The sequence below is a fragment of the Dendrobates tinctorius genome, unplaced genomic scaffold (genome assembly GCF_039654945.1).
Source record: "Dendrobates tinctorius isolate UK_male_01 unplaced genomic scaffold, ASM3965494v1 ptg000008l, whole genome shotgun sequence".
Classification (NCBI taxonomy): domain Eukaryota; kingdom Metazoa; phylum Chordata; class Amphibia; order Anura; family Dendrobatidae; genus Dendrobates; species Dendrobates tinctorius.
The window spans coordinates 4,369,194-4,382,200 of record NW_027361676.1 but is presented as its reverse complement, the minus strand read 5'-3'; the positions used below and the strand labels follow the sequence as shown (position 1 = coordinate 4,382,200).

General features: G+C 39.1%; 1 protein-coding gene across 2 annotated transcripts in view; it reads right to left on the bottom strand.

Moving 5' to 3' along the window:
* ARHGAP10 (Rho GTPase activating protein 10) overlaps nucleotides 1–13,007 on the bottom strand; it is a 421,521-nt gene that overhangs the window by 178,828 nt on the left and 229,686 nt on the right. For both annotated transcript variants that reach the window (XM_073576247.1, XM_073576246.1), the window contains one exon: nucleotides 9,361–9,448. In XM_073576247.1, coding sequence (XP_073432348.1) covers nucleotides 9,361–9,448 — 88 coding nt within the window. The remainder of the gene's footprint in view (nucleotides 1–9,360; nucleotides 9,449–13,007) is intronic.

Below are 13,007 nucleotides of genomic sequence, written 5' to 3'. Positions count from 1 at the left end.
GGAAATGAACTGATCAGCACTTATAAAACGTGTGTCCCATATTAAAAAGAGGTCATCTATATATCTTTTATAAAGGATTATGCTTTTTGCAAATTCAACTGTAGTAATAAAAGCCTCCTCAAACACACCCATAAAAAGATTTGCATAAGTAGGTGCGACCTGTGATCCCATGGCTGTCCCACGTGTCTGATGATAAAAAAAATGATGTATCTGCCCTGTACACAAATATAGATCACCAATTAGGATTAAAGTGTTTTGAGAAATTTGTTAATTCCGATGCTAGACTGTCTGATACTCAAAAAATGTTTTTACTGAGAGGTATGGATTTTATCTTACATAACAATTTTTTTACTTTTTTAGGGGTTTTTTATCATCAGACACGTGGGACAGCCATGGGATCACGGGTCGCACCTACTTATGCAAATCTTTTTATGGGTGTGTTTGAGGAGGCTTTTATTACTACAGTTGAATTTGCAAAAAGCATAATCCTTTATAAAAGATATATAGATGACCTCTTTTTAATATGGGACACACGTTTTATAAGTGCTGATCAGTTCATTTCCACCATACAGAATAATAACTGGGGACTGGAATTCACCCCTCACATCAGTAACCAAGCCATGAACTTTCTAGACATTACTTTTTATGTCAAGAATAATAAGATTTGCACCAAGACTTATTTTAAACATGTAGATACAAATAACTATGTCCATTTTAGTAGTAGCCACTACCAGAAATGGCTTTTTAATATCCCTCACAACCAGTTCCAAAGGATCCGCAAGAACTGTACTAGTGATGATGATTTTACAAGCCAGGCTAACATTTTAAAGGAGAGGTTTTTAAGTCAGAAATATCCTAGAAAATTAGTTTCTTCCACATGTGAGAATGTTTTTAAAAATTCTAATCAAGATCTTTTACTGTCCAGAAAGCCCACTCCCAAACCCTCAGGTGATAAATTCTGTACCAACTTTATCACCACCTACAGTTCACAACACAAATCTATCAGGAACATCATGGAGGGTCTGTGGCATATTGTCAAAAGAGACCCCATTTTAAACAAAATCTTGCCTGAGAAACCTGCTATAACCTTCAGGAAGGCTAAATCCTTAAAAAAACACATTGGCACCCAGCAGGCTCACTATTCCATCTCACAAGCAGAACAATTCCTTATCCCCTGGCATCTATAAATGTCATCACTCTAAATTTAGTTGCTGTCACAACATTGCACATCAGACTATCACTTTCTCACATCCCATCACTCAAGAAAAATTCCCCATCAAATACCACCTCACTTGTCTGTCCTCACACGTCATCTATATCATTACATGTACTTGTCCCAAAATCTACGTTGGACGTACCACCCAGGCACTTCATTGTCGGTTAAATTCCCACCGACATAATATTAAAATTGGCTTTCAGAAGCATGGTCTGTCACGTCACTTTGACCTCATACATGGTCGTGACATCAAGAAACTAACTATTTACCCCATTGAACAGATACCAGACAATACACCAAACCGAATCCAGACACTTAATAGGAAAGAGGTGTACTGGATTTACAAATTAAAGTCTCTGGAACCCTTTGGACTAAATATTGTTTCTGATGTCTTTTATTAATAGTCCATTTTTTTTTTTTTTTTGGGAGATTTTTGTCTCTGCCTCCCATGCATACTGAACCCTCCATTGGGATGCTTAGCCTGACCATCTTGTTTTATCCTTCCATTCCACACATTTGTTTCACACAGAAAGCACTCTCTTTTAACTGTGGTATTCTCTTCAAGCATCTGACACTTCCTTGAAGCTCGTGTTAGCGCCATCTAGTGTCTCTTTATAATACTACAACCCCCTTTTTTTACATTGTTACCATGTTTTTATGATTTAATATATTTAATATTATAACACTACTGCACTTTATTTCAAAATGTTTTTTTCTTTTTTACAATCGGTATTTATTTATTTTTTTTTTATATATAAGTGCCCTTAATCATTTTTTTTTTTTTTTAAATCCATTGTTCAGGGTACATCTCTTTGGATTTACTCTTTATTCTGGAAGTGAATAGATTGATCCTAACATTGATCTGAAAAATCATACCCCATTCCTCACTAGTCACCATGGTCATGTGGATTAAAACACCATACACTCTCAACTTTGGAACTGGGTTCTAGACTCCTTGAGGATGGTTTTAACTACTTTTTTATTGGACCCCGTGATCCCCCGTGTCTATTTCAAAAGAAATATATACATTTTCTTTTTTATTGTTCTTGAGTATGTATTTTTATTATATGCTGTTTTAATATATTCTATTAAAATACAATTATTTTAATGTGTTTTATACCATTGCCTTGCTGATGTGGCAGTTACTTGTCCTGCCCCCTTTTTTTTTTACACTTTGGATTGTATATAAACTCCTGCATTGCATGCTTGTATCATGTCCTGATGAAGTGAGCTGGGACAGCTCAGGAAACGCGTAGGCACCAATAAATTTCCTTGAATTATACCTACAGCAGCGCAGTGTATCATTGCACCTTAAAGCCATCTTCACCTAAAAGAAATTGAGAAATTTGACCGTTCATCAAAAATAACAGTGCAACAAGCGATTCCTCTGTATCCTGACATTGTCAGAGATGTTGCCCGAGTGGTTACTGCTTTGCCACCAACACAAGTTAGTGTAGAGAGGTTGTTCTCTGCTCTCAAAATAATTAGATCAGATTTGAGGGCATCCATGAAGGAGGATCTGACAGAGGCAATACTTTTTCTGAGGACAAATTTATAGATTTCTTCTTATTAACTGCATAAAAGTGTTTATTGCATATTTACTTACAGTTTAGAAAAGTTTATAAAAGTTATTTGCTATATTCTAATTGTATTCTAATAAATGTAGTTTTTGCTCTAAGTGGTCTGATTACTTATATGATGGTGAGAAACTGAATAAGCACGATGTTTAATATTTTACAACAGTAAATTTGTTGTCATGAATTGGCCATTTATGAAGGAGTCGGAGTCGGAGCCGGAGTCGGAGTCGGAGCCTGATAAAATCCAGGAGTCGGAGTCGCAACTGTGGCTTACCGACTCCACAGCCCTGGTTTTGAGGCTGATTTTTCTTCAGCCCTACTAAAAATAAAACCAGATGGTACACAGGTCCAAAACACTGATAAAACCAGTACCGTTTTTTTTTTCGGGTATCGGCTGTATACAGATGTGTGAAGGGGCCTAACAAAGTGTTTAGGAAGGGGATTATGTAGTTGAGCAACATTTTACTATTTGCCATTAGCAAAATGTTGTCCTGTCACAGTCCATATTACTCCAGATGTGTATATGCAAAATTATCACACTGAAATCACTGGTCGTTGACAGGAAAATATAAGGGCTCTATAGAAATGCTCAAACCCTTTAGTACTGCTCAGAAATTGCAAATGTGATCTACCATTTAAGCATATTGTTATTGATATATATATTTTTTACCACAATATCTAAGATAGAAGGTTTAAGCTCTCTAGGACCAATTAATTTTAGAAAGGAGTGGTGGTCCAACATATCCAACTAGGTAATCTTATATCATGCTTATCCCAAAAGATTATTTTGATGAGATCACAATACCATAGAGCAAGTGGAAATTAAAAAAAAGATCTCTAACAAATCTTTTACTTGTCTTGTGTCCTTTTGTGCATTTTATAGAAGCAGCACTATACAGTTGTGGCCAAAAGTATTGACACCCCTGCAATTTTGTCAGATAATACTCAGTTTCTTCCTGAAAATTATTGCAAACGCAAATTCTTTGTTATTATTATCTTCATTTAATTTGTCTTAAATGAAAAAACACAAAAAGAATTGTCCTAAAGCCAAATTGGATATAATTCCACACCAAACATAAAAAAGAGGGTGGACAAAAGTATTGGCACTGTTCGAAAAATCATGTGATGCTTCTCTAATTTGTGTAATTAACTGCACCTGTAACTTACCTGTGGCACCTAACAGGTGTTGGCAATAACTAAATCACACTTGCAGCCAGTTGACATGGATTAAAGTTGACTCAACCTCTGTCCTGTGTCCTTGTGTGTACCACATTGATCATGGAGAAAAGAAAGAAGACCAAAGAACTGTCTGAGGACTTGAGAAACCAAATTGTGAGGAAGCATGAGCAATCTCAAGGCTACAAGTCCATCTCCAAAGACCTGAATGTTCCTGTGTCTACCGTGCGCAGTGTCATCAAGTATTTTAAAGCCCATGACACTGTGGCACTGTGGACGGAAAAGAAAAATTGACAAGAGATTTCAACGCAAGATTGTGCGGATGTTGGATAAAGAACCTCGACTAACATCCAAACAAGTTCAAGCTGCCCTGCAGTCCGAGGGTACAACAGTGTCAACCCGTACTATCCGTCGGCGTCTGAATGAAAAGGGACTGTATGGTAGGAGACCCAGGAAGACCCCACTTCTAACCCCGACACATAAAAAAGCCAGACTGGAGTTTGCCAAAACTTACCTGAAAAAGCCTAAAACATTTTGGAAGAATGTTCTCTGGTCAGATGAGACAAAAGTAGAGCTTTTTGGGCAAAGGCATCAACATAGAGTTTACAGGAGAAAAAAAGAGGTATTCAAAGAAAAAAACACGGTCCCTACAGTCAAACATGGCGGAGGTTCCCTGATGTTTTGGGGTTGCTTTGCTGCCTCTGACACTGGACTGCTTGACCGTGTGCATGGCATTATGAAGTCTGAAGACTACCAACAAACTTTGCAGCATAATGTAGGGCCCAGTGTGAGAAAGCTGGGTCTCCCTCAGAGGTCATGAGTCTTCCAGCAGGACAATGACCCAAAACACACTTCAAAAAGCACTAGAAAATGGTTTGAGAGAAAGCACTGGAGACTTCTAAGGTGGCCAGCAATGAGTCTAGACCTGAATCCCATAGAACACCTGTGGAGAGATCTAAAATGGCAGTTTGGAGAAGGCACCCTTCTAATATCAGGGACCTGGAGCAGTTTGCCAAAGAAGAATGGTCTAAAATTCCAGCAGAGCATTGTAAGAAACTTAGTGATGGTTACCGGAAGTGGTTGGTCGCAGTTATTTTGGCTAAAGGTTATGCAACCAAGTATTAGGCTGAGGGTGCCATTACTTTAGTCTGGCCCATTTTTGGAGTTTTGTGTGAAATGATCAATGTTTTGCTTTTTGCTTCATTCTCTTTTGTGTTTTTTCATTTAAGACAAATTAAATGAACATAATAATACCAAAGAATTTGTGAGTGCAATCATTTTCAGGAAGAAACTGAGTATTATCTGACAAAATTGCAGGGGTGTCAATACTTTTGGCCACAACTGTATCTATCATCAGCGATGTCCACCACTGCAGTCCAGAACCATCCACTTTTCTTTGATGAGGAAAATGCAGAACCTATTGTCTAATCCTAAACAAATGGACAGGGACTGCAGACACTTAAACCCCCAAACACTTTAGATAGCTGTCTGTCAAACACTGGTTCTGCTGCCAGTTATCGTGCCCGACTATACCATACACTAAAGCTATCACTCTACCAAGAGCTCCTGTCACAGGGTTACCGCAACAGTGTGGAGCCAGAAGACTGCAGCATCTCATTGCTCCTTCTCCGGCGCTGAGAAAAAGCACTTCTTCATTTTAAATGTGTTAATTTCTTCTGGCAGAACAATGGGTTAATCAGCCATGTTGGAAATCTCTGCGATCACAGCTGAGCGCGGTTAGCCACTCCTTTGCCCTTTATAATCTGGGCTCTGTTACTAATCCTTGTCAGAGCTAGCATTTGCTACATGGCTAACGGTGGGCGAGGAGTTTGCATGAGGAGTGTTGAAGGAGTTATTAGTGACTGTTGCTTGGTTTGTATGCATGGTAATTCCTTATCCTTCTCTATTATGGTTTATTCCCCTACCTCCTCGCCCCGATGCATTCCTCTGTTACATGTGAGTGAATATTTTGTATGTCTGGAGTTTTCTGTTAACCCTTGCTTGTGTTTCCTTGTTTGTCGGTTTGTGTACTACGGTGCAGAGTAGTGCCCCTCTTCCCTGGGTGGGGGAATAGGACGGTGGGCTAACTCAGGAGATAAGGTAAGGGTGGAGACCTCGAGATCTTCACCTTCAAAAAGTATCTCGGGGAGTAGGGCGAGCTAGGGCACCCCCTAGTGTTAGGGAAAGGGAAGGAGCCCCTGATTGCGGGTCACCCAACAGCTGTGTTGTGACAGCGCCTGTGGTTCTCTATGAAAACAATCTATGGAGAACAAAAGTATCAGCAGTCCGAAATCAGACATGTCGGATCATTAACTTTCCCCTAAAATCATCTGTTACGATGCTCACACATAATAGACTGACAGCTGAACCTGTCGATAATCAGTGGGTATGGATGATGCTAGTCTAATGTTTATATGGGACTTTAGTAACTATATATTTTATGTATCCAAAAGATTTCCTACTGTATTACAGACTAGTATCGATGACTATGACATTTACACTGCAATGTAATCACGAATGAGAGTTATTAAAAAATGCTCGTTTCATGGTTATCTTGCCATTTAACCCCTTAGCGACAGAGCCAGTTTGCAGCTTAATGACCAGGCCAATTTTTACAATTCTGACCACTGTCCCTTTATGAGGTTATAACTCTGGAACACTTTAATGGATCCCGCTGATTCTAAGACTGTTTTTTCGTGACATATTGTACTTCATATTAGTGGTAAAATTTCTTCGATAAGTCTTGTGTTTATTTATGAAAAAAATGGAAATATGGCGAAAATTTTGAAAATTTTGCAATTTTAAAACTTTAAATTTTTATGCCCTCAAATCAGAGAGATGTGTCACACAAATTTCTTAATAAATAACATTTCCCACATGTCTACTTTACATCAGCACAATTTTGGAAGCAAATTTTTTTTTGTTAGGAAGTTATAAGGGTTAAAAGTTGACCAGCGATTTCTCATTTTTACAACAAAATTTACAAAACCATTTTTTTTAGGGACCACATCATATTTAAAGTCATTTTGAGGGGTGTACATGACAGAAAATACCCAAAAGTGGCACCATTCTAAACACTAGACCCCTCAAGGTGCTCAAAACCACATTCAAGAAGTTTATTAACCCTTTAAGTGCTTCACAGGAACTAAAGCAATGTGGAAGGAAAAAATTAATATTTAACTTTTTTTTGCAAAAAATTTACTTCAGAACCAATTTTTTTTATTTTCACAAGTGTTAAAAGAGAAAATCAACCACAAAATTTGTTGTACAATTTCTCCTGAATACGCCGATACCCTATATGTGGGGGTAAACCACTATTTCAGCACACGGCAGAGCTCGCAAGGGATGGAGCGCCGTTTGACTTTTTCAACGCAGAATTGGCTGGAATTGAGATCGGATGCCATGTTGCGTTCGGAGAGCCCTTAATGTGCCTAAACAGTGGAAACCTCCAACAAGTGACCCCATTTTGGAAAATAGACCCATTAAGGAACTTATCTAGATGTGTGGTGAGCACTTTGAACCTTCAAGTGCTTCACAGAAGTTTATAACGTAGAGCCGTGAAAATAAAAAATCCATTTTTTTTCCACAAAAATGATCTTTTCGCCCCCAAATTTTTATTTTTACAAGGGTAATAGGAGAAATCATACCCGCACAGTTGTTATGCGATTTGTCCTGAGTACGCCGATACCCCATATGTGGGGGGGAACCACTGTTTGGGCGCATGGGAGAGCTCGGAAGGGAAGGAGTGCCATTTTGGAATGCAGACTTTGATGGAATGGTCTGCGGGCATCATGTTGCGCTTGCAGAGCCCCTGATGGGCCTAAACAGTGGAAACCCCCCACAAGTGACCCCATTTTGGAAATTAGACCCCCTAATGAACTTATCTAGATGTGTGGTGAGCACTTTGAACCCCCAAGCACTTCACAAAAGTTTATAAACGCAGAGCTGTGAAAATAAAAAGTCTTTTTTTATTTCCACAAAAGTGATTTTTTAGACCCCAATTTTTAGACCCCCAAAGTTGGCAAATAGTGGAAACCCCTCAATTCTTGCTCCAACCCTAACCCCAACACACCCCTAACCCTAATCCCAACCCTAATCCCTAATCCTAATTCTAACCCTAATTCTAGTTCGCCCTAACCCGAATTCTAACCCTAGTCTTGACCCGAGCCCTAACCCTAGCCCTAGCACAACCCTAACCCTAGCCTAACCCTAACCCTAACCCTAGCCCTAACCCTAGCCCAACCCTAACGCTAGCCCAACCCTAACCCTAGCCCAACCCTAACCCTAGCCCAACCCTAACCCTAACCTAACCCTAGCCCTAACCCTACCCTAACGGAAAACTGAAAAAAAAATATTTTCTTTATTTCATTATATTGGCCTATATAAGGGAGTGATAAACGGGGGGGTTATGTACTATTTTTTTTATTTTGATCACTATGATCGTTTATCATGGTGATCAAAATAATGAATGGAATCTGCCAGCCGGAGCCGGCAGATTCCCGGCGGGTGCACTGCGCATGCGCCCGCCATTTTCAAGATGGCGGCGCCCATCGGAGGATGCCGGCGGGACGTGGGACCACCGGGAGGGGACGGAGGGCCACGGAGAGGTACCGGGGGGGGATCGGGGACCCTATTTCTCTCTCCTCTGATGTGCGATCACATCAGAGGAGAGAGAAATTAAATGTAAAATCGCGGCTTTTTTTTTTTTTTGCGGTCGCCGTTATAGGGTTAATAACGGCGATCGCAAAAGCGGGGGTCGGTAAAAACCGACCGATTCATGTTCTCTGGGGTCTCGGCTACCCCTGGCAGCCGAGACCCCAGAGAAAATCCGACACTGGGGGGCGCTATTCACTTAAATCACAGCGCCGTGAATTAACGGCGCTGTGGTTTTAGTACCCTTAATTACCGCCGTTAAAAGGCGTATCGGCGGTCGTTAAGGGGTTAAACAAGCTGCTGATCACTCGAACAAGGAAAATGCTTGTTCATTGGTTGACTCGTGCTGCCGAGAACTATGGCACCTTAGTATAGGTCGATCAGTGCACATCGATTGCTATGATCTGCTTGTATAAATAGGCTGATGATCGATAAGAGTTTACCAACCAGCGGTCGTATCATGTCGCCGGTCGGTCCATCTGTACGATTATTACTCTTGAGATTTAACTCTACTTTGAATACATTATACGTGTAGCTGGATAGGGCCCTCCAATAAAGGAGCAGCGCAATGCATTAAAAATAAATATGAAAAGCGAAGGCATGAGTAAACAGACAAATTTGATATTTACAGGGATTGTGTTGATAAAGGCACAATCTTATCTCGGAGGACCCTCTTATGGCAGTAGTGATGTTTATTCCAACAAGGAACATGCATGAAAACCACGTGAGCGCACTAACCTCAAATACTGTTTCAAAGCACTGGTGATGGTCTTGACTTCCCACTCTCCTGCTGCGCCCAAATCAACATCACAGCCGGTCTTCACATCTCCAGAGAAAGAAATAAAATGGATTTATTATTTACCTACAAGATCACTAATGAGTAAATGTGAAAAATATTTACATTTATATATATTCTACATTCTCCTAATTAATGGTTCATTTGGCTTTATATACTTTTCAAGAAAAATTTTTTTAGAAGTCAAAATAGCTGGGTCCAACATCTAAACTATGTTTAATAACCTAAAAAAGTTAAATTCCGAGAAACCTCTCAAAGACAATCCCCAAAATTGTATTGAATACAGTTTTCTAAGTGTTTGGTGGTCTAAAAGAAAAAAAGAAAGAAAGGGTGAACTCTACAGGGATTAATTGACTCCCACTTCTGGGGATGGCTCATACATTTTCATTGATTACATGAATGACTTGTTTCTGTGCTTTTGGATCCACCCACTAGACTTTATTCATCATCCTAGGACAAACTTATGAAGCAACTTTTTGATCACTTTTTATTACTCTTACACTTACTCTTACACTTACTCTTACACTTACACTTTTTATTACTTTTTATTACTCTCAAAAAATGAACAACAAAAAACCCCACAAAATGAATTTAGGTTTTCTAAACAGAATATTAATTGACATGCTATTTTTATTGTGGATCAATATGATTATGACAATACCACATTTATATAGGGTCTAATTATTATTATTTTTTTTTTAAGTTTTGCTACATTTCCACAAACAAAATGACTTGTTAAAATTTTATTTTTTGGTCACTGCATAAGGAAACTCCGAACTTTATCTGTAGAAAAAAAACGGTAGTTTGGGGCATTGTTTTTTACAGGACTTATGACTTTTTGATCACTTTGTTTCCTAACAAAAAATTAAATGCAAACCAAAAAAAAATGTAAAAACAATTTCACATTTATTGTATTTTATGGAAATCAGGAAATCATGGTGCAATACAATTGACGTTAAAAACATTTAACTATTCTGCAGGTCTGTATGATTATGATGATATCCAATTTATATCGGGTTTTTTTTCTTTACTACTTTTTACTTTTGCACCAGAAAACAATTCAAACTAAAAACAATACCAACTTTTCTTGGTTACAAGATGAGAGTCTTAACTGTCATTTTTCTGAGTAAATAGCTGTATGCGGCCAAGATAAATGATAATTTTACAGTATGCATCATTACAAACGTAGTGGTACCAAGTAGGTATATAGAAACATTTTATTTTTTACAACGCAAGGGGACTTGAACATGAGATCCTTGGATTGCATTGATAATACACTGTACAGTTTAGGCTAATGGTCAGTCAAACACTGACCCTGCATCCGGCAACATCTGATGGGCTGAGGCAGACAAAGAAGCAATTGTTAAGCCACCTTGATGCCAATGTAACGATTGTCACCCCCACAACCACACTGCGCAGATGCTTATGGGCTGACAAAGAGAGATCTCCCTCTGCCAAACTCCTCACAGTCCAATGTCCCTGTTGACAGTGGCATATGATGGGTTAAAATGCTGCATTCAGAGTTTGGTCTAGTACTGGCTGACGCAGCAGAGGCTTCGCTGTGTGTATCCACCGCCTCCTGCTGTGGATGGCTCAGGCTCAACTCCTGTGCCCGTACAATCTCTGTGACGTAGCTGTACATCCGTCTGAAGGAAATCCCTAGTAATCTGGATGTACAGTTATGTTATTTTGTAGGAAGGGGTTAATGAGCATCATTTTCTTAAATATTTAGTTTTGTAACCATTGATTTAAACAAGGTCACATTACTGTCCAATGAATTAAAGGATTAGTTCACTACTGGACAACTCCTGCTTAACCCCTTTAGTCCCAAGGGTGGTTTGCACGTTAACTCCCGGGCAAATTTTTACAATTCTGACCACTGTCCCTTTATGAGGTAATAACTCTGAAACGCTTCCATGGATCCCGGTGATTCTGACATTGTTTTCTCGTGACATATTGTACTTCATGTTAGTGGTAAAATTTCATTGATATAACTTGCGTTTATTTGTGAAAAAAATGAAAATTTGTCGAAAATTTTGAAAATTTCGCAATTTTTCCAACTTTGAATTTTTATGCTCTTAAATCACAGAGACATGGCACTCAAAATACTTAATAAGTAACATTTCCCACATGTTTACTTTACATCAGCACAATTTGGGAACCAAAATTTTTTCTGTTAGGAAGTTATAAGGGTTAAAATTTGACCAGCGATTTCTCATTTTTACAACAACATTTTATTTTTAGGGACCACATCACATTTTAAGTCACTTTGAAGGGTCTATATGATAGAAAATACCCAAAAGTGACACCATTCTAAAAACTGCACCCCTCAAGGTGCTCAAAACCAGATTCAAGAAGTTTATTAACCCTTCAGGTGCTTCACAGGAATTTTTTTTTAAAAAAAATGAACATTTAACTTTTTTCACAAAAAAAATTATTTCAGGTTCAATTTTTTTTATTTTACCAAGGGTAACAGGAGATATTGGACTGTAAAAGTTATTGTGCAATTTGTCCTGAGTACGCTGATACCTGATATGTGGGGGGGAACCACTGTTTGGGTGCATGGCAGAGCTCGGAAGGGAAGGAGCGCCGTTAGACTTTTTCACTGCAAAATTGGCTGGAATTCAGATCGGATGCCATGTCACGTTTGGAGAGCTTCTGATGTGCCTAAACAGTGGAAACCCCCACAAGTGACCCCATTTTGGAAACTAGACCCCCCAAGGAACTTATCTAGATATGTGATGAGCACTTTGAACCCCCAAGGGCTTCACAGAAGTTTATAACGTACAGCCGTACAATTAAAAAAAATCATATTTTTTCCACAAAAATGATCTTTTCACCCCCAATTTTTATTTTCCCAAGGGTAACAGGACCCCAAAAGTTATTGTGCAATTTGTCCTGAGTACGCTGATACCCCATATGTGGGGGTAAACCACTATTTGGGCGCATGGCAGAGCTCTGAAGGGAAGCAGCGCCATTTGACTTTTTTGGCTGGAATTGAGATCGGACGCCATGTCGCATTTGGAAAGCCCCTGATGTACCTAAACAGTGGAAACCCCCCAATTCTAACTCCAACCCTAACCCCAACACACCCCTAACCCTAATCTCAGCCCTAACCCTAATGGGAAAATGGAAATAAATACATTTTTTTTATTTTATTTTTCCCTAAGGGGGTGATAACAGGGGGTTTGATTTACTATTTATGGCGGTTTTTATGTTTGGCAGCTGTCGCACGCTAAAAGACGCTTTTTATTGTAAAAATAGTTTATGCATCACCACATTTTGAAAGCTATAATTTTTCAATATTTTGACCCACCGAGTCATGTGAGGTCTTATTTTTTGCGGGACGAGTTGACGTTTCCATTGGTATCCTTTTCAGGCACGTGAGCATAATCTTATCTTACTTGGGGAACTAAGGGACTTAAGAATGGGCTGTACAAGTAATGGACAACACTTGACTGGGGATAAGAAGGGGCAATTAAATTGTACAGCATCTCCTAGAGTCTACCTACCCTATGTCGCGGTTCTGCAGTTTCGTCAAGATCACATTAAACGCGGCAACATGACTTCAACGCGTTTAAAGGGAACC